At 53.9% G+C, this 21607-nt stretch overlaps 1 protein-coding gene across 1 annotated transcript in view; it reads right to left on the bottom strand.

Annotated features, from left to right (window-relative positions):
* The window catches only part of WHRN (whirlin), an 82789-nt gene extending 62022 nt beyond the window's left edge, over window positions 1-20767 (bottom strand). The window contains 2 exon segments of the mRNA XM_041761356.1: window positions 20027-20555; window positions 20557-20767. Coding sequence (XP_041617290.1) covers window positions 20027-20555; window positions 20557-20630 — 603 coding nt within the window. The 5' untranslated portion in view covers window positions 20631-20767.
* Between the last annotated feature and the right edge of the window lie 840 nt (window positions 20768-21607).

The raw sequence follows: 21607 nt of genomic DNA, 5'->3' as shown, positions 1-21607 counted from the left end.
GGGGACACATGTTGGCAGAGACAGTCTGAGTTCCTGGTCTCCGTCTTCTTTCTGCCTTTTTGTCTCCATTTTCACCAACAGCCACTTGCTGGTCTTACAGAGAGGCTCTGAGCCGACAGGCGACCCCCTAAAGGCCTGGGTGGGGCGGGCTCCGCCGCGGAGCACCCCCCCCCAGCTCTCCAGCAGGCTCAGGCCCAAGCGGGGGGCGGACCTGAGATGCCCTCATTTCTCAGAACCCCCAGCAGCTTCTGTCTCCACAGCGAGCGGCTCAGGTGGCAGAGGACACTAGGAGCTCTGCCCGGGAGACAGGCCCTGAGCGTCCCCGCCGTGTCCTCCCCTGGCCGGGCCCGGTTCCACCACCCAGCAATGAGCAGCGTGAGGTCACTAATCACTGGGGTCCCACCCCGGCCTGGTGAATGGCTCCGGCTAGAAGGAAAGGCTGCAGCCGACGGTCCCGACGGTCCCGAGCCGGGGCCACAGGGGGATCAGGGCCCTTGGCCTACGGAGCACACACGGTGCCAGTGGCCCTGGGGAGTGAGGACTCAACGCCGTGCTGGTGGAGTCCTGGGGCTCACCTGGGGGCTCCGAGGCTCCCTGTCACCTGGAAGGGACCAAGAGGGTGTGAGAGACCAGGAGGGTGGACGGAGCAGCTGAGGTCGGCGTTGTCACGGCCGCGGGGACGTCCCCAGGGCCCCCAGGGCATCCTTCCCACGGCTCTGCTCCTCGCAGCCGGCTGCCTGCGGGTGGGGGGCGACCCCCAGCACCCACCCGAAAGCCACGTGGGTGTTCGGCCCGTGCAAGCTGGTGACCGCGAGCCATGCCTCTGTCCTCTGTCCGGCAAGGCCGCCTGCACAGCCAGCCCATCTCCTGAACCCGCTGCCCATCGCCGGCCCTCTCTGCACCTGGTCCTCTCCCGTAAGATGAAGATTACAGTCCGCTCTGTCCCTGGGCAGGGAGCCCCCGTGGCACCGTGCCCGTCGCCGAAACAACAACGTGAGATCTAAGGGGGAGGCCACTACACGCGGGGCGCCCCCCAGAGGCTCAGCTCCCCGCGCCCGCTCCATCGCGCGTGCCGGGAAGCCCGGCCCAGGGCCTGCTGCGTTCCGCGGAGCCGGCTCGTCGGGGCTCAGGCTCCAGCCGTCGGCCGAGGACTGCTGAGGCGGCGCGTTCCGATTGTGGAAACGTGAAGGACGTGTGTGTCTTCAAGCTTAATAGCCTGCTACTAGGACTAATGCTCTCGGGAGGCAACTCGGCCTCCCTCGGCTCCCCAGAGCGGACTCTCGAAGCCCCCAGGTCGCAGACCGGGCCGTGTGGCTCCGCTCAGCAGCAGACGGAGGAACGGACGGGGGCGGCCCCTGCGGAGGGGACCGGGCGCTGTGTGATCACGCGGCACAGGCACACATGCCCCCGTGTCCAAGGGCACGCAACCGACGCGCACGAGTGACGTGGGCCACGAGGTCACAGGACAACGGACTGCGATCCCCGGGGGCACGGGCACAGGACGCGCTCCGGCGAAGTCTCAAGGAAGGGACATCCTGGTGACTCAGCCAGCTGATTTTGGGACGCAGACCTCGAGGGGTGAGGCTTTCTCAGGCACAGAGATGCTCAACCTCAGGAAGAGGGGCCGGTCCGAGACCCAGGCCCAGGTTAGTGATCAGGAAAAGAGGAAAGGATGACACGCGTGCGCTGTCCCTGACCCCACCTTGCCCAGCTGGGCCCTGGGTTCCGAGTCACTGGGCCTCGATCCTGACCCGGCTGTTGGCTTGCTGTGTGACTCGGCAAAGGGCCTAACCTCTCTGTGCCTGTGTCTGTACTTCAAATGCAACTGTTGGGGCACCTGGGGGGGGGTCAGAGGTTGAGCGCCTCCCTTCGGCTCAGGGTGTGACCCCGAGGTCCTGGGATCGAGTCCCGCATCGGGTTCCCCGCAGGGGGCCTGCTTCTCCTCTGCCTGTGTCTCTGCTTCTGTCTCTGTGTCTCTCATGAATAAATAAATAAAATCTCTTTAAAAAATGGAACTGTTGTCAAGCATTATTAAGATAATGTAGGGGGGCCCAGCTGGCTCCATCAGAGGAGCGAGCAACTGTGGATCTCAGGGTTGTGAGTTCGAGCCCCGCATTGGGTGTAGAGGTTACTTAAACAAATAAAACTTAAAAAATATATATAACATAGACTTCCTATATATAGTATAAAGCACCTGGCACATAGTAGGTGCTAAATATGAATTTCCTTCCTCAGTCTACCAGCTTCTTCTCCCAAATCCAACCCCTAGAATTCTCTAAAGTCCTAATCTACGTGGACACAAATACAGAGGCAGTTCTAGCCTCTCTTACAACTTTCCTTTTTTTAATTTTATTTTTAAATTTTTAAAAAAAGATTTTATTTATTTATTCATGAGAGACACAGAGAGAGGCAGAGACACAGGCAGAGGGAGAAGCAGGCAGGACTCGATCCCAGGACCCCGGGGTCACGACCCCAGCCAAAGGCAGATGCTCAACTGCTGAGCCACCCAGGCAGCGACCCTCTTACAACTTTCCTCATCTGCAGAAACATCCTTCCTTCCTTTAATCCATATACTCCCTCACATCTGCCCCGCCTCTGGCATTCAGCCCATTCCCACCACCTCCAGGAGGGCCTCCTGGATCGTGACCGACTCTCCTCCGAGGGCACCCAGCACGGTTTGTTGCCATGTAAACGACGGTCTCCGCCTCACCTTCCTACACCCTGTCTCTGGGACTACAAGCTATGTTCCTTGAGGCACACGGCATGCTCTGTTTTCTTTAGAACCGTTGCCAACCAGATATTTATTGAGCTTTCTGAATGCCAGGCAGCCCCAGGGAATCTTTTAAATGAGGCCGCAGAAAGATCAGTGCAGCTGACTAGGGCCCAGGCAGCCTCAGGTCACCGCCCCACGCCTCTCCACACTCGTGTGCGCACACACACCTCGGGCTCACACAGAACTTGGCGAGAGAAGCGAGAGAGTGGAGACGGGCCGCAGAGAGTCCCGACCCAGCTCTGCCACCTGCCAACGGCAACCTGGTGCAAGTCACTGGGGTGTGGCCCAGTTTTGCAGGCATAAGACCCTATAGGGGTGGTATCCTATCACAGGGTGCCGGTGAGGGTTAAATTAGATTCTTTTTTAAAGATTTTATTTATTTATTCATGAGAGACCCAGAGAGAGAGAGAGAGGGAGGGGCAGAAACACAGGCAGAGGGAGAAGCAGGCTCCATGCAGGGAGCCCGATGCAGGACTCTATCCCAGGACCCCGGGGTCACACCCTGGGCCAAAGGCAGATGCTCAACCACTGAGCCACCCGGGGATCCCGTGGATTAAATCAGTGTAAATGCATGAAGTGTTTGATGCCTGGAACACAGGTCTGACTATTCTGGGGAAGCAGGGTGGCGGCCCCAACGCACCATCCGTGATGACCGCTGCGCATCCTCCCCAAAAGTTCTGTCCTTTTTCTCAACAGGTGGACGGACATGTGCAAAAGCACCGTTGTTGATCTTTACATAAATGGACTCTCACTTAACATGTTCGCCACCGTGGTTTTTCCAGCTAAAAGGACGTGTGTTGAGGATCTTCGCTCCCCGGTTCCCTGACATGAGCCAGGCTCGTTCTTTGTGCCCTAGGGCGCGCTCCCTGGCAGCGGAGCACCACGGCTCAATGCCCGCTCCTCCGTTGCTGGACGCTTAGATGGTTTCTCGGGCTTTCCCACCGCAAACAGAGCGACGGTGACACACCTCTTCGTGCATCTGGAAGCACACGCGTGTCTAATCTTCTAGTTGGGGGATGAGTGGAGTTCCCGAGGCCACTAGCAAGGAGCAACGCATCTTTTTTCATATGCGCCCGCGTCCCTCCCTGCTCTAGCTCCCACAGGCACCTGCAGGGGGCAGCACTGTGACATCCGAGCCGACCCCTGTGCATTCCCCTCCACAGGGCTGTGGGTGGGACCAGACGGGGCTTTTCCGATGCCTTTTCCCAAAGCAGAGCTCACTCTGGTGCAGGGGCCTCGCCTCCTTTACGCTCTTCCACACGCTCTAGAAATCTCCTGCTTACGGGCAAACCGTGGCTCTATTTTCCAACCGCATCTGGAAACCAGAGGATTGCAGAGCACTGAAATAAAAAGGTATCTTAGGGGGAGGCTTTCCCCCCACCCCAAAGAGTTTTCAGTGAGAGGTAGAGTCTCTAGGGAGGTCATTCCCAAAGTTCTGCTCTTCCTGGCTTTGAGACTTTAGACAAGCTGCCTCCGCTTTCGACGGGATGGGATGCTGTACACAGGGCGGCCTGCACTCGGGAGGGTGCACGGCGGGTGCCCAACACGGTGGCTGGTGTTACTGGGAAGAGCGAAATTACGGGGATGACCACACACTTTATTGTTCCCCTTGCACAGATGAGGAGAGGCGCTCCAGGGGGTGGTGTGACCTATGCAAGGTCATAAAGAGGACAAGGGGGCAGGGCTGGCTGGACTTTCCAACTCACGCTTCTTTCACCAGCAGTGCAAGACGGTTCTGATACCCAAGGCCAGCCCTCTGTCCTGGAGAGGGTCTGAAGAGGGGCCGTGGGGCTTACAGGCTATAAGCAAGGGAGAGGCCCCCGAACTCTGGAACCCTGGGCTGGCGCTAGGTACAGCCACATGGGCTAGAGGGACCCTCCCCGTTCAGCCCCACTTGGAGGGAGGACAGAAATGAATGGTGTGGACTCTGCGCCCCAGGGGCGTGTTTTAATATCATGAGAAACTAAAGCCCTAATTAGCCCTGTCTTCAGAGCACCTTCCTCTGCATCCCACTTTTATCTGCATTAATTACCTCTTACAGGGACCACTAACTGCAAGAGCTTCCCAGCCTCTAAAATCAGGCTCTGCTGGGCAGCCAGGACATGTTTATTTATTTATTTATTTTTAAAGATTTTATTTATTCATTCATGAGAAAGAGAGAGAGGGAGGGAGGGAAAGTAGGGCTCCCTGCATGGAGCCCAACATTGGACTTGATCCCGGGTCTCCAGGATCACACCCTGGGCCAAAGGCAGTGCTAAACCACTGAGCCACCGGGGCTGCCCAGGCTGCCCGCCAGGACATCCTTTAAAATGCAGTGGACCCAGCCCCCTGCCTGGAGCATCTGGCAGCCCCAGAGCTGCCCATGGGGGTTGCTGCCACACGGGAGGGACTGGGGGGATCCCAGCAGGGGGAGGGCAATCCCTTCACCCCAGTTGCCAAACAGCCCCCTCACCCCCTGGACCTTCCTCCTCCCTCTATCCCTGACAGTTCTGGCTTTCCCAAACCCCTTTTGATCTTCTGATTCCTCTTGGGTTGAAGCAGACCAAGTTCCCCCCAGGCACCCCAGTTTGGGGGGGCTTGTATTTTTTTAACGACACCCCAGTTCCCCACCTGTTCACCCCAGTTCCCCACCTGTTCCTCCCTTTTCCCATGCTGCCAACTTCTAGCTGCAATAGTGACTCTGTGCTTGTCTGTTTATTTTTTTTTTTTATTTTTTTTTTTGTGCTTGTCTGTTTAGTTCTGTGTATAAATGGAATGTTGTGGAGATGACCCTTCCTTGCGCCACCTGGCTCCCCTCCCCTTTACCCCTGGTCTTGGCACTCATGGAAACAGGACCAGTAAGGGACCTTCAATTAAAAAAGAACCAACAACACACACAACAATAAAAAGGCTCACTAACGGGAAAAAAAAAATGCAGTAAAAAAAATGCAGTGGACCCTGTTCCTTCCGTAAACTCTCCCGTTGCTTCTGATTTAAAATGCAAACTCCTCACAGTGTGTCTCAGGCCTGAGCGGCCTGCTGCGGGCCCAGCCCCATCTCCTGTCGCTGCCACCCGCCCTTCTCACAGTAGCAAATGCTCTGAGTTATTTGCAGGTGCTGCTCCCTATCCCTGAAAGTACGTATCTCAACATGCATATACGGTGGCTATTTAATTTATATCCTTCTCAGTCGCTAGAGGAGTCAGGGAATTCTTCTGTTTTGGTCACAGATGTGTCCAATAAATACGAAAGACTGGAGATCGTGGGTGAGTCCACATAAAATGAGAGACAATGAAGAAAAGCAGTTGAAATTGCCTTCCTCCCGAAATGAACTGCCTTCCTTTTAAAACTGGCTGCCAGGGAACCCTGGGTGGCGCAGTGGTTTAGCGCCTGCCTTAGGCCCAGGGCACAATCCTGGAGACCCAGGATCGAATCCCACTTCGGGCTCCCGGTGCATGGAGCCTGCTTCTCCCTCTGCCTATGTCTCTGCCTCTCTCTCTCTCTCTGTGTGTGACTATCATAAATAAATAAAAATTAAAAAAAAAAAACTGGCTGCCAATGAAGAATTTCACCTGAAATACCAATGGATTCTCTAGTAGAATATAAACAATGCATGCATTTCCCTTTTTGCCTTGGTTGCTAGGGAGCTCACAATTCCATTTGAATATGAAATATCATTCCTCTTAAAGCCAACACACACACATACACACACACTTTCCAATATGGTTTCTGGTTTTCTGTACTTTCTAGGTGAAGTCGCTCGATTACTTCTAAAGTATGAAGAAATACTCATTACAAACGCATTAACAAGTAAGTAAATAGGATATGTAGAGTTCAAAGAGGATGTTAAACCACATCAATCCTATAAGAGGAGCTCAGGAAAACAACGGCCGAGGGAAGGAAGGAATGTGCAAGCACATCTCCAGCATCAGATGCCTCATACGTGGAGCTGGAGGCAGAGATATTTTTCTACAGACGCCTGGGCCGTAACTCTGCTTCCTCATCCTACTCCCTCCTTCCACTCCATAGGACTACTTTGCTGCTGCTGCTGCTGACTTTGGCCTAAGAATCATGTCATCTAAAAACATCCCCTTAAATAAAAGTCTGAAAAGCGTTAGTTTATATTCTGCTGGAACGTTGACGTAAGCGAGTGGGGGTATGCTGCGAACTCATGTTACCTGGAAGGATGGTGGCTTCATTTTGGTGTCCCTGACAGCTGCGTGCCCGTTGGGAGACTAGGATCTGGGGCAAAGCTTGCCACCACGTGGCTCACCAGCTCGGGCCCTGTGGCCACCTCACCTCTCTTGGTGGCTACATCCCGGGGTAAATCACTTTGGAGGGCAGAGCAGCTGCAGGGGCCCATCCAAGACCCTTCCCTGAGATGCAGCTCAACACAGGCATGAAGCAAAAGTAAGTGGAAGCAGGTTGATCCAACCAGCAAGGAATGTGAATGCACAGAAAATAAAGGCCGGGGGCCAGGGCAGAGAATGACAGCTAGTTAGGAGGGTGGAGAGTAATCAGCATCTTCTTTTCCCCTTTTGAGTCTTTTTTTAAAAAAAAAAAAATGTTTCTATTTGCCTTTAATTGGAGCCTTACAAAGGAGATTTCAAAAAAATCCAACTCTTCATTGCTTCCATTGTCCTTTCTTTATGAGTTTGACCTTCTCCAAAGGCTAAGTGCAAAGAAGGAAGTCTTTGCTCCCGTGCTAGGAACACCAAGATCCCAGAGGCTGGAATAGGAACCTGAGATTTTAAAGCCTCTGATCTCCAGGATCTTTGCTCCTAAATGTCTCTCAGTGAGTAAAACCTGTGTGAAGAGGGAAAACCTGAAGGACCAGAGAGAGAAAGAAAATGCTGTCCTTGCGGGTAACGCTATGGGAAATTTGCAAGCCGGTGACACAGGGGCCATTCTCCTTCCAAAACAGCTCAGAAGCTGAGGACTGATTCCAGATTCCAGAAAGATATTGATTCCTTTTTAATGCAATTCTTCAATTATCCACTAAGCCTGGCTTTTAGTCTCTTATAATTTAAGTAAATTGCTTTACAAATGTTCTTTTAAATTTGGTCTCTTTATTCTTTTCCCTTTTTTTGAGGTGGGGGAAGAACTAACAAGATTCTAGGAGTCATAAAAAGATGAGCCTTGATGGGTTTCCAATGTAGTTGTGATCTAGAACCAATGTCCATAGCACATCCATCCAACAGAAAAATCTGATTATATATCAACATTCTCTTGGCCCAAGAGTAGATACATGGGTGGGTGTATTCTCCTCAAGGGCACTTAACATTCCTGTCCCTCATCACTTTCTGTGCCTCCAATTTAACTCACCCTCGGCCGGAAGAATCTGAATTCCAGGTGGAGGAAGCAACCACCTAACAGTGACTCCCAACCACCAGCTCTTACAGGAAAAGACTGATAGGTCTGAGGACCTGGAAATGTAACACTCTTGGATTAAACGGGCATCGGACATCAGTAAGTTACACACCAAAGATAAATAAACGTATATATAGTATATAATAATAGAATAAATATTAAACAAATATAAATATAAAATAAACGTATATATTATATAATAAATATAATACGTATGTAACATTGTGCCACACGCTATTTATCACGTATTAAGTGTACGTATGCACAGCTTTTCGAACAATAGACATGCAAAGGAGTTCAAATTCACTGTTTTAAATCATGCAAATTAAAACAAAACACTTTCTTTTTGCCTATCAGATCAGCAAAAATGGGAAACAAATGTAATATCCAGTGTTGGCAAGGCTGGGGGAAAATGAAAGCATCTCATCCTCTGCTAACATTGGTGGAGGGGGCTGTAAAATAACAAACTCTTCCCCCAAGAACAATCTGGCAACAGTTACCAAAGCCTTAAAAATCTGCCTATGCCCAGAACCACTGCCACCTCTAGAAACACAGCCCAAGGCATTTTTAGAGACCGAGCTTACGGATGAATGTGCCAGGACACATTATCCACGGCAGCAATACGGATAACGTTCAAAAAAACCAAACTGTCCAACAAGAGGAAATGGAATCAATCACGCACCTCTTTGCTTTGACACCTGTTCTAGAAACACGTACTAGGGCAGAAAAAGAGTCAGACTCAAAAACTGCGTTCAGAATGGCAGTTTTGTAGAAAATCCTCAATACAAATCTATGCACGTGGTCACATGGGAGACTGCAGAGATGGCCATTAGGCTGTCAACAGTGATTATTTCTGGGCGGAGCAGATTATCGATGATTTGGAGGGTTTTTTTTTTTTTTTCCTTTTATATCTTCCTGGGGTTTCCAAGTTCTCTACATTGAACCCATAGCTCTCGGGTCATTAATTCACCGGCGCGCACATATCTCATCGTCAGTGCCCGGGGCGGACTCTTCTACTCCTTGGGTCTCCCGTGAACCAAACACGACGGCCCTTCCTTTGTCCAGCCCGCGGTGGGCTGACGACCACGACCTTCCACACGAGGCCCGGGACACCGCGTTCACGCCTCGCCCACGCGTGGCAGGCCGCACAGACGGATTCGGAGCCTCCGCCAATCAACGGGAGGATGTCCTAAGTTACACGGGTTTATCCCAGTGCGGGGTGAGCTGAGGTCACAGTTAATCTATTTAGGGAATTTCCACAGAGGAGGCACAAAATAAAATCGTGACAAAGGTCGGGGCATGGCAAGAGAGATAAGAGGGAGACGGTGGGGGAGAAAAAGGCAAAACGTGCCCAGGGCCATGTCTGTACCTGAAGTCTAGTCAATAAGATGCACAGAGCTCACCCGGGAAGGGGCCGTGAGGCTGTGGCCTGGGCTGTCTGGTTACTCGTGGGGTTTCTAATCAGTGGCTGCAACACCGTTTTTAACAAGGAAAAAAAAAAAACATTCAGAGAAGAAGTGCACAGTTACCCACACGTGGCTGGGCCAGCGCGGTGCTCGGCTGTACACCCGGCAGAAGGTGGCAGTGAGCGCACGCTTAGGACACCGCACGGACTCGTGCGCTCGGTACCAGAAGCTCGGGAGCATCTCACGTGCTATGCACTTTATACCAGAAGAGCCCCCCTGGCAGGAAAAGACCCCAACACGGCGGTGTGGCCAGAGCGGGCAGTTGTGAAGTGTTCAAAGGCACAGATGCCTCCGGTGCCACTCGTGTCCGCACTCTATGGGTAAGGAGACTGCATAGGGCACTTAGAGACTTGCCTGTCCTTGGACTCTTGCTCCCATTACAACTTTGTCAAAGCGGAATTTCAGAAGCAGAGAGGTTAAGGAGTTTGTTCAAGGCCCCACAGGCACAAAGGGGCAGAGCCAGGCTCTGAACCCAGAGCACCCAGCTCCAGAGCCTGGGCTTGAGCATCCCGATGGGAGGCCGCCTCGCCCTGGCGTCGGAGTGACCGCCACATCCCCTCACGTCGACAAAAGCTGGCTTTAATTCCTGGCTCTGCCCCGTCCACCTCTGTTGACGATAGGCAAGTGACAAGCTTTGGGCAATTTTCTGTACAATGAAGGAATCAAAGTGGTGCCTACTTTGAACCTGTTGGGCTGTGGCGAGGGCCAAGTGAGTTAACACGTTGGAAAGTACAGAGAACGCCATCTGGATTATCGTAAGCCCTCAATATAAAAATTATTATGGGCCGCACAGCCATTCAAGGAAACACTAGGAGATGGATCATCTCTGTCCAACGAGTGAGGCAGGTCCCTACGCTGACAGGGCGGCGGGGAGAAGACGGGGGTTCCCGCAGGTGGGGCAGCTAAGGGTGGGCGGGACAAGCCACTGGGGCCGGCCTCACAGGGCCACGGTGTCCACAGGTGCCCAGAGACAAAGCCGGCTTGCAGGGGAGGGCGCGCTGCCTGTCTGGTCACGTGTGGACTGCACTCGGGACAGCCAGAGAGAAGGACTGTCTGCAGGTAACAGGGAGCCAGAACACCAGGTTCAGGAGGCGGCTTCGCAGCTCCAGACACATCTAGAAAGTGTGCCCTGTCTCCAGGAAGCTGAATGGAAGTGTGGGTAGATGAGCAAGCTGGGAGACAGCCAGCCAGCCAGGAGGCCGCTGCACTCCGGCCTCCAAGGGCAGGGAATGGGGGAGTGTGGTCTGGGATGAGCTGGGGACAGATCGGGCCTGGAGGGCCTGACACCCCCGGGTGCAATCCCCAACAGGGAGCCCGTAGAGAGGAGAGCGGGTCAAGGCCATGAACTTGGGAGATGTCCACGATTTGTGGGCAAGAGGATGAGGTGCCCTGAAGGGGGTCAGGAAGAAGCCAGGACTTCCACGGCAAATAAATGCTATTCCTAATACTGAGGATGAGCTGGAAATGGAAAAAGAAGTAAATGAAGACGCCAAAGGGAGGCCCAGACCCTGTTCAGAGACAACACAGGAGAGAGGAAGGGATTTGTGGGGAACCTGAACATCCTGACTTAAACCCCCAGGACCAGAAGAACTCGTGGAGGGAGAAGAGGGTTTCAGAGGGTCTGGGAACACCTGGCATCGGCTTGGGGCCCCCTGAGGAGAGACAGGAGGTGGTAGGAGAGATGGAGCAAGGATGATGATGGTCATGCCAGGCTCAGACATGCTGCAGGACACCACCTCCCACCCCTCCACGGGCCCCCACAGGATGGAAATGGCAGAAGGAAAGCCCCTCCCCAGACTTCCTCGCTTCCCCACCTGTGTGGGAGGGTAATTCCTGAAACCTGAACCACTTTCTTCTCCTTTCTTAATCAGAAACCTCCTAATGAAGCCCCACACACCACTGCAGATGTGGTTCGAAAACATTCCAGGTTTTGGCTTGTCTTTTTTTTAAAGTACAGATGCCATATTGTCGAAATTCACCACGTTCAACCTGCATTAATTGCTTTAATGGGTTCTGGAAAAGCAGCCACCTTCTCCCCCTTCTCATCAAGGCCCCTGGGGAGCCCAGCAGGGAAGGATGCTGGGGAACAAGGACGGGGAGGCAGCTGATCTGGGCGCCACGCGGTCACACACTGGCCTCTGAGCCGTGCACCTGCCCTGCCGCCCCACATTTCTAAGGGAGGTCGGGACATACAATTCCATCCAATCGCTGGACTTTATGACCGCTGTAAAACAAAGATGCAGATGCCAAAATCCAAATAGGAGCAATTACAGTTTTAAAGAAACCCTGTCTGTGTGGGAATATTGACCACATTTAGTAAATGACTCTGCAATTCAAGCAGCTACAATGCATCAAGAGGGCCCTGAGCCCCACTCTTTTCTTCCAAAGGCACCTTTTTTCTTTTTTTAGACTAAGCAGGCACAACAGAAGACTTTCAAAGCCAAGAGGATGCAGTCAATAACATTTTTCATTACGATGCCTGCAGTGGGACCTCCACGGTCCCCCATCTCTCAAACTTTTGATGTGTGACAGCATCAATAACCTGTTTGTGAGGGCTAGGAGCCAAGTTCAAGGGGGAGGGGGGTCTGTGTCACAGAGAGGCCAAGGGAGCTGCTCAAGGTCACAGCCAAGTAACACAGTCAGATGAACCCATCTCTAACCTCTTGGGTACAGACCTCTCTTCCCTGGATTGTCCAATATATCAGCTGACCTTGCACGTCTAGAAATACGCTCCAGAACAGCTAAGGATGCGGACAGGGTGGGTCCACCTCTCCGGTCTGTGGATAAATGTTGGGGGTGGGGGCAGAAAGCAAAGGAAGGTGGTGCGCCCCAAACCTCAGTGTCACTAAGACTTCCCTAGGGAGCCTGTTCATCCTCGGGCAAGCTACATTTCTGACGCACCACTTCCAGAGTATCTGGAAACACCCTTTTAGATGCCACTTGACTATGTTCTTCCCTGTAACCCGCAGCTTTCGAATCTGGTGAGGAAGACACCCTGGGACTTGTTTACGGGAGGCTGAAATATCTGCTCTGCGTTCAAAGTTGAGAGGATGCTGATATTACGAAAATTCAGGTAGAGAGGAAAAATAACTAAGAAACCAGCTGCCAGCTGAAGCAAAACCACAGCCAATTTAGCAGAAGGAACACAAATTCTCAAAGGGGAAGGAGGTAAAGAGGTGGTTGGGGACTGGAAAAGCAGAAAAAAATAAATTCACTTGTGCTTTCTCGATAGAGGATAATGCAGCTTTTAAACGTACGTATGATGAGCAGGAACGTGGCCTTTACCTGAAGTGCAGGGGTTTCTTGAAACCTGAACAGTGCTGGGTTTTGTCCCTTTTTTTTTTCTTCTTTTTAACAAAACACCAGAAGATATATCTCACCCAAAATTGGTTCATTGATTGCTTCAGAATGCGTAAATGATTCTATTTTGGAGTCACAGACACAGGCTGCAGAAATAACCCACTTCTGGGAATGTGGTTTTAAAATTAAGAGCAAAGCAACAAATGAACTAACCGAAGAGGTCTTGGAGGGTGGACTGGGCCGCGGAGGATGGGAAAAGCTCTTTTCCCAGGCACAGAGCACGTTGTGTTTTGTTTCGTTTTGTTTTTTTTTTAAAGGCCTCTCGCTAAAGTAGTGTATAGAGTTTCCTATTTACCAGTCTTTGTGCCTATGAAGTCATACGATTCCATACCCATCCCGGGAGGGGCAAGTGGAAAATGGCTATGCCTAGTTCACAGCTCCAAAGACTGAGGAATCCAGAGATGTCATGTGATCTGCTCACAGCCACACAGTCAGCTTCATGGTGACGCACACATCAGAGCCATTGGTGCTCCTCGATTTTCTGCCCCAGCACCCGCTGCCTGCCTTGCAACACGTGGCCTTTCTTCAGACATCACACCCAGGAACCAAGGAGTCCTGAACTTGCCAGCACCGCACTGGATGCAAGCTCATTCCATGCCTTCGGCGAATGTTTATTAAAGCGCCTACTGTGTGCCAGGTACTGTGGAGGTGCCGGGCCACGTGAGGGAGCAAGGCAGACCAAATCTTGGTTTGCGTGGAGCTTATTTGTAGTTGGGGAAGGCACAGGACACACAAATGCGGTGAAATGTCCTTCTAGCAATGACAAGCGCGCTGAAGGTAATTACAGCAGGATAAGGGGATGGAGCGGGGGCCTGCTTTGGAGAGAGGGTGGCGGCGATGTGGAGGCATGTGCATGTTACAGCACTTAAAACCCTTGGTGGCCTGCGGCCACGGGTGGGTCCGTACCCCACCCCCACGGCTAACCGAGGGCAGAGGCACTGGTACTCTGAATTCCGAGGACCAGCCACCGGCCTGTGTGCCGGGTGCCGCTCAGAGCTCGTATGGATGAAAGGTTCCCACGTGGACAAGCTGGGCTAACACATGCCACCTTCCCTTGATGCATGGGCATCAGACTCCCCACTTAACAAAATGAAGTCTTTGGATGGTTCCTAAAAGGCTCCTGAATGTCAGGCACAAAGTATGACGTCTGCTTGCCTTCCAGCAGGGGGCCTGGCGGCAGCGTCTTCCAGAACACTGGCTGCATAACAACCGGTGCTGGGTCGCAGGCAGGAAGGTAGGGGAGAAGGGTCCCACTTGGTTCCTAATCCCAATGGTGACCCCGAGCTAGTCAAATGTCTCCTCCTGAACCATGACCCTCCTGGCCTCCCTGCCTCCCCTGGAAGGAGAAAGCACCGGGCACACGGGAGGCACTCACTCACTGCCGCCAGCCTGACGCCAGCCTCCTCTCTTCCCGGTAGCGTTCCAGTAAAGCAAAGTTCAGACACAAGTGCACTGGCCCCATGGTGCTGCCTCCCGCAGCTGACGCCAGGAGAGCACAGGAAACAAATGGTCTGACTCCTGTTCTCTGCACCCTTTGCCACCTGCCCTGCTGTAAAAGTAAAATGACATGTCTGCAGCACGGGAATCTTTAAAAAGCAGCCCCCACCCTGCGGCACAATTACAAGTCTGTGTGAGCTGCACGTTAACATCAGATTCTTGCTTGGGGGGTTTAATAAAAAATAAAAAAAAAATTTAAAAAGGAAGAATAAGAATCGGTTTTGAAAGATTGGTATTTCAACCTCCAACCACCTCCAGCCGTTAAATGTCATTCCTTCTAATCAAATTCTCCGGTCCTTGCTGGGCACTAGTTTGGGGTCCCTGAGCAGTGGAGACCAAATGCTGCCCTTCCAGGCTATGAAAGATCCTTGCTGGAAAGCCGGTTGGAGCCTAATCTCCCCACGGATGCCTGCTTCAGTGCAAAGCCCTCTGCAGGGCAGGGTGGGGGGTGGGGGGGTGGCGGTGGGGGGTGGATTATGACTCTGGAGCTGATGCACATGGTGCTGGGCGCATGAGCAGACAGGCCTATGAGGGGCTGCGTGCGCTTGACAGGTGCGTACAGGCTGTGTGCCGTGTGGCGGAGGTGGAAGGCAACAACACACACAAAATCCAATTAGTCGGGGGTTAAAGGATCATACTTATCTTTGCAGCTCCATCCAAATGATGAATCTCTGGCAGGTAATAAACAACGCCAGGTTTGTGGCAAGAGAAAAGTGACAGAAAAACAAGCAGCTAACACTGGGGTAATTCTCTATCTCTTTCGTGTCCAGCTTAAAGTCAAGAGGCAGGAATCTTCTATGATAATAATATCAATTCCTAAAAAAAAAAAAAAACAAAAACAAAAACAAAAAACCAAAAACAAAAACAGAACAAAACTAAGGGCATTCTCTTCCAGCCGGGGACAAAATGCTGCTTTTTATTTGAAGAGGAAACAACCAGTTGAAAAGGGATTGTGTCCTACCCGGGCACTGTAATTGTCTAAAACCCTGAGTATCAGCTTGGGCCACATAAATAAATAAGATTAAATTAAAGAAATGGACCCTCTCAATGTACTGCATCACGCTCTGGATCGAGCAAGCAAACATCTATTCAGCGAAGAGCTTATTAATAGTGAGCTTTCAGCATGTCACTGCTGGCAAGGCCCCCAGGACCCAGGAAAGAGGACAGGGCCAGAGGAAAGTCTCTGCGTACCCGTGAACACATTACCCGCGGCTTCCAAATTGGAATACAGTAATAACACCAGTGGGAGAAGCTGCATTTCAGATACAAAGTTGCAAGTGGTAATAATCTATAATGGCTTCAGCTAACCATGTACAACAGGAAAATGACAAATGTGTCATTTAGAATGCGCCGGGCTAAATGCAATGACTTATATTAATACGGACAGGTTCTTTGCGGGTCATCATGCAGAGGGAGGGAGGGTGTGATAACTCTGATTAAATGAAAGGGCCGCTGTTTTTAACTTCTGGAACGTTTCAAAGTCTAACATGCCCCTCGGATGCCCCCGGGGGGGTGCCGAGATTGTAATGAAGCCATTTCATTTTCATCGAGATGAAGCACACACATCCACACACACATCCCAGCAGCACCCCGCTACCCCGCATCCCGCTACCTGCAGAATTAGGGACTCGGGGGGCCAGAGGGTAAGTGAATGGGATTTTGAGGGCTCCCGGGGCAGCGCCAGGCCCGCCTCGATCCTATGCTCGTCTTCTCGTGAACTCCGGAACGGCTCTAGGGTTGGTGTTCTCGGGCCCGGGGAGGGCAGTCACGCTCTCATCATCCAGGGTGCAACCCGTCAATCTCCTGATTTAGTAGGAGGCTACACAACCGTGCCAAGATCCTCATCGCCCAGTCCTTAGCCAGCGTTCCTAACTCTGCCTTAAAGGAAATCGGTTCCAAAAGAACAAGAAAACACCAGATTAAATATTCTAGATGCCTTCTGCATAGCACATACTGAGCAAACCACAGATTTCTCAGAGCCCAGAAGGGACCCTGGGCAGCCACTGGCCCATCCAGCCTTGGGCACGGAGAGGGTCGGTGACTGGCCCCAGGTTACACAGCAAGCGTGTGGCAGAGGCCCAGTGCAGCATCCCTGGTCTGTGGGCTCCTTGGCTAACTTACCAAGCCGTTTTGGCTGAAAAGCTTTGAGAGGTCTACTATTATTATTACTATTATTAGATTGGCTCTTGTTCATTCAAGATAGATTTTTCAAAAATCAAACATTTCAACATAATTGCAAATAGTAAATGGCTTGCCTTATCTGGACCTGTCACTGTTGATTTAGCAAATAGCCTTCAAGAGAGGGATGGGAGCCCCCTGGAGAGAGGATCAGAATCCTCGCTGAACCGCTCTGGGCAACCACGGATACCTGATTTGTGAGAGAGAGAAGTGGAAAAACTTTGTATGTTCAAGCTCTTCTGTTCCCTGGGAGGAGGTGACCCTCTCTGATTCACGAATTCACTGATTCCTAAAATTTAATTTTCTTTTTATTACACACACACACACACACACACACACACACAAAAGCTTTCCTTTCGGGAAAGCTCCTTGTATCTGCAGAAGAATAAGGTTTCGGGATTGAAAACACATCTCAAGAACCAAAACAGAAACAACCGAAGTGTAGACTGACAGATGAAGAAAGAAGGTACACACAACACACAACACACGCACACGCACACGCACACACGCACGCACACGCAGTGGAATATTATTTGGCCACAAAAAAAAAATAAACAAATTCTGCCCTTTGTGACAGCATGGATGAACCTGGACATTACACCAAGTGAAATAAACCAGACACATAAAAACAAATGCAGGACGATCTCACTTACATGTGGAATCCCAAAAAAAGCATAATCCACAGAAGCAAAGAGCAGAGCAGTGGTTACCAGAGGCCAGGGGTGGAGGAAACAGGAAAATGTTGGTCAAAGGGAAGACTCTCAGTTAGAAAATGAGTAAGTGCTGGGGAGGATCCAATGCACAGCCCGGCGACTATAATTAATAATTCTGTATTGTATGCTTGAAATTAGCTAAGAGAGTTCATCCCAAGTGTTCTTAACCACAGAAATAAAGTAACTGTGTGAGGTGATGAGTAATTTAGCTTGACTGGGGTAACCCTTGTATAAGGGACAGGTATCGCAAATCACTACACTGTACGCCTTAACTATACACAATTTTTATTTCTACTTCCATAAGGCTGGGGCAGAAAATAAACAGACGAGTAAATTAACAAATAAAAGCACACCGAAGAAGGAAGAAAACGTGTCTTGTGCTAAATGCAATGTGGCACATGGAGCAGAAAAGACAGAAAAAGCGGTGATACTCGAATCAAGTCTGATGTTTGGTTGAGAGGAATGTAAGTTTATCAGAAAATCCCTGACACGGTGCCCGACAGCAGTGTAGCCAATAAACAGGGCCTGGAAGTGGAGAAATCGGGGTTAAGGGCCGTTTGTAACCAGCAGAGAGGCCGGGGCCTCTTTTGGCTCCCGGTTAAGGGACTTAATGCCCTCACTTTTGTGGAGGTGTGTCAACCGCGCCGGGTGTTCTAGGCTGTCCTGAAACTGCCTGCCCATCCTGCAACCCGGAGGTGCTCGCAGAGGCCACAGAGATGAGGTCCCGCCTCCTCCGTTTTAAATTCCACCCACGGAAAGTCTGTTCTCCTGTCCCCCTGCAGTTAAGGTGACACAAAGCAGTATTCATTTTGCCTGTTGCTTCTGTAGGTTGCAAAGGGGTGCGTTCCGGGCAGGCTGTGTCTGGCGCTGGCCGGAAGAAGGGCACCCCGAGGCAGGAGCTCCTCCTGCCCTGGCCGGCCCCTCCGTAGAACAAGTGACAGTCGGGGACACGGTGGGCGTGGGGAAGAGGGTACTGCTCAGCTCCCAGGGCTCCTGCACCCATCCAAAGGCAGTTCTGCTCCTCTGGGTGCTCAAAAACCATACCATGGAGAGTTTGCGTTTTACTAGACCAGCTAAGGCCCGCCCTGAGTCACAGAGTTAGGGGGAGCAAGGTGAGCCTCCCTCCCTCAGGGAGGCTCAGACACGACATGCAGGGCGACACCCACCCTGGAGGGCCGAGCTGAAGCTCCGGGCCCGGCAGCTCCGGCCCCTTGATGTGTCTGACACTGGGATGCAAACCGACAGGTGAGCCTGTGTTATTAACGTCCGGGTTACCTGAGGCCTTTCCAACGTCTGGCACCTTGTGACCAGTTAGTTTGCCACTAAAATTGAATCCACGTTTATAACTGACCATTTGGACCAAGTTATCTCTCGAGTATAAATTTATCATCTGGGAACTCTAGACCTTTTAGGGCCAAAGGCTAACAGACTAGTTCTTTATAAACATACGGAATGTCAGATAAGGGGAAAAGATTGATACCAGGGGGAGGAGAGAGAGGAGGACAGACGCATGGAAATGCACAAGAACCTCTGTCTGACCACAGGTCACCGAATGGGGCCCAGGAAGTAGCCCCGGACCTCTGAGGCCTGGCCACTTCCCAGCAGCCAGCGGGCCCTCAGCCTGTGTCCTGACCACCTGCACCGAGGAGGACCCAAGGCAGGGAAAAAGGCGTTGGTAGTGAGAAGCTGGGTCACAGGACGCCCTAAGCCCCTAGGAAGCATTTTCCCTGCACGAGCTGAGTATGTCACTGTTTTTTTTCCCCCCAAATCCTTTACTTCCTGTACAAAGGTGAGCGAAGGCGAAGGTGGCCTGTCGGTGTGGGTGTGCAAACACCCCCAAGGAAGGGATCCTTGAGTCCCCATGTACACCACGCTCTACCCATCTCACACTCCAACTGGTTGCCAACAGCCCTGGGCGTGAGATTAGCAAACTCCAATCTACTTTAAACAGCTTGATTAAATCCCTAGGAGACCGCTGTCAGGGGGTTATTTTTCTCAATTAACAGACACAAAAAGTGCAACCGCTCTCAAGGGGGTGGAAGATTTATTCCTGACGTTCGGGTGGGGGCCTCCTTTCCAACAAGGTTAGGGACACCGGGCCCAGCCGGCTGCCCCATTTTCCAAGCGGAAGACCCAGGGGTCTTGGAGAGGACACGTGTCTGGTCCCAGGACACACCGCCTGGGACATGCAAACAGCAGAGCCAGGTTGGGGCTCTGTGGATCACCAGGGCAGCCTCCTCGGCCGGGCGGTGCTATGACAAAACTTTCTCTCTTTCAGGGGCATGAACCCCACCAAAGGAGGAGACGAGCACACAGCACAAGCGGAGACACCCGCTGATCACTAAGATATGCAAGAAGGGGACCTTACCTGTTTTTCTTTAAATGCTCATGAGAATCCCTGTGCCTTTGCAGGCTACATTTGTCTGAGTATCTGATTACGTCCCCCCACACTGGCGGCCTTTATGCCCCCCACGGAAGCGGGTCCACGCCCTTTCCCCCCATCACCGCGTCCGCACCGCAGTGCCGGGCATCTACTTGCCAAAACCAAACAAAACTAGACGTTCCTGTCTTAAAGAAGCATTTAAAAAAAATAATAAAATAAAGACAGAGAGACGCGGCCCAGGAAGGCCAGGTGGACCGCGCGCCGCACGCAGGCACAGGGCTCCGCCCCCCGCCCCCGCGCAGCCTTACCTTGACCGCCTCGGCGTGGGTCACCCGGGCCAGGGACTTGTCGTTGACGCGCAGGATCTGGTCCCCGACCCGCAGCCCCTCCTTCTCGGCCAGGGAGCCCGGCTCCACCAGCGACACGTAGATGCCCACGCCGTGCTCCGCGCCCCCGCGGATGCTGAAGCCCAGGCCCTCGTGCGCCCTGGCGCGCCGCAGGCTCACCAGGCGCACGTCCCCGGGCCCCGCGCCGTCGGGGCCGCCCCAGGCCGGCGGGCGGCAGGCGGCGGCGGGCAGGTAGAGCCCCTCGGCCGTGTACTGGTCGAAGAGCAGCTGGTCGGCGCGCGGGATGACCAGGCGCAGCAGCGGCAGCAGGCGCCGCTTGCCCGGGCTGTCCAGCAGCACGCGCAGGGTGCGCACCAGGTCGAACACGTTGCGGCGCGCGTGGTAGGCGTTGAGGCAGTGCGTGAGCTGCTCGCGCTCCGCCTCGCTCAGCAGCGCCAGCAGCGCCCGGTGCAGCTGCCGCACGTTGGCCGACAGCAGCCGCAGCCCCGCGGCCCCCCCCCGCGCCCGCCCCCAGCGAGCCGCTGGAGGACGAGCTCCCCGACAGGCCGTCCAGCTGCGCCTGCATGTCCCCGCCGGCCCGGGCGCACGCGGGGGAGCCGGGGCGCGGGCGCCGAGACGGGCGCAGGCCCCGCGGGGAAACAGAGGCAGCCGCCCCGGGCGGGGCGGGCGGGAACCGCGTCCCGGAGGCCGAGGGCTGCAGCCGGGCGACGCGGACGCGGACGCGGACGCGGAGGCGGAGGCAGGACGGGCGCCGGCTGGAGCCCGGAGGTCGCGGAGGGAGGCGGCAGCTACATCGCGGAGCGCGCCGGGGCGCCGGGAGTCGGCACGCGGCGCGCGGGCACCCCCCGGCCGGGCCCGAAGCCCCCAGGCGCGGTGCGCGGCGCCCTGGCCGGAGCCCCCCGAGCCGCAGCCGCTGCAGCCGCCGCAGCCGCCCGCCCGGGGCTGCGGGGCATGTCCGGGCTGCGGCGGCCCGGGGACCCCCGCGCGCCCCCCGCGCCCTCCCCGCGCCCTCCCCGCGCCGCCGGGGCGCAGGCGGAGCCGGGACTTCGCGAACTGTCGAGCCGCCCGGGGCCGGTGTTGCAGCGAGTTCCGACGCCGCCGCCGTCGCCTCGGCCCGGGCCTGGCCCCGCCCCCGCCCCGCCCCGCCCCCTCGGCCGCCCCCTCCCCCCCCGCGGGCTCTTCAGGAAATGACGTCCCGCCTCGCGCCTGGCGGTTGCCTGGAGACGGGGTGAAACAGTCCAGCCCCGGGGAAGAAAGGGGTGAAAGTGATGGGGGTGCGGGGAGGAGCTCCGGGGCGCCCCCCCCGCCTCCCCGCCCCCGGGCCGCGCCCCGAGCCTCAGCCTCAGCCTCAGCCTCAGCCTCAGCAGCGCTTGGGAGCAATTAGCCGCCCAGAAGCTAATTCACAGCCTTGGGGGGGCGCGGCACGGGGGGTCGGGGGGACCCAACTTTTTTGCCGCTGAAATGCTAAACGCTCCAGGCTCGGCGCGGAGCCTCCAAAGGGGCGCTCCCCTCCCGCACGCCCAGGCGCACCAGCGCGAGGGG

This window comes from Vulpes lagopus, chromosome 7, assembly GCF_018345385.1.
Source record: "Vulpes lagopus strain Blue_001 chromosome 7, ASM1834538v1, whole genome shotgun sequence".
In the NCBI taxonomy this organism is placed as follows: Eukaryota; Metazoa; Chordata; class Mammalia; order Carnivora; family Canidae; genus Vulpes; species Vulpes lagopus.
This window is presented reverse-complemented; position numbering and strand designations above follow the sequence as displayed.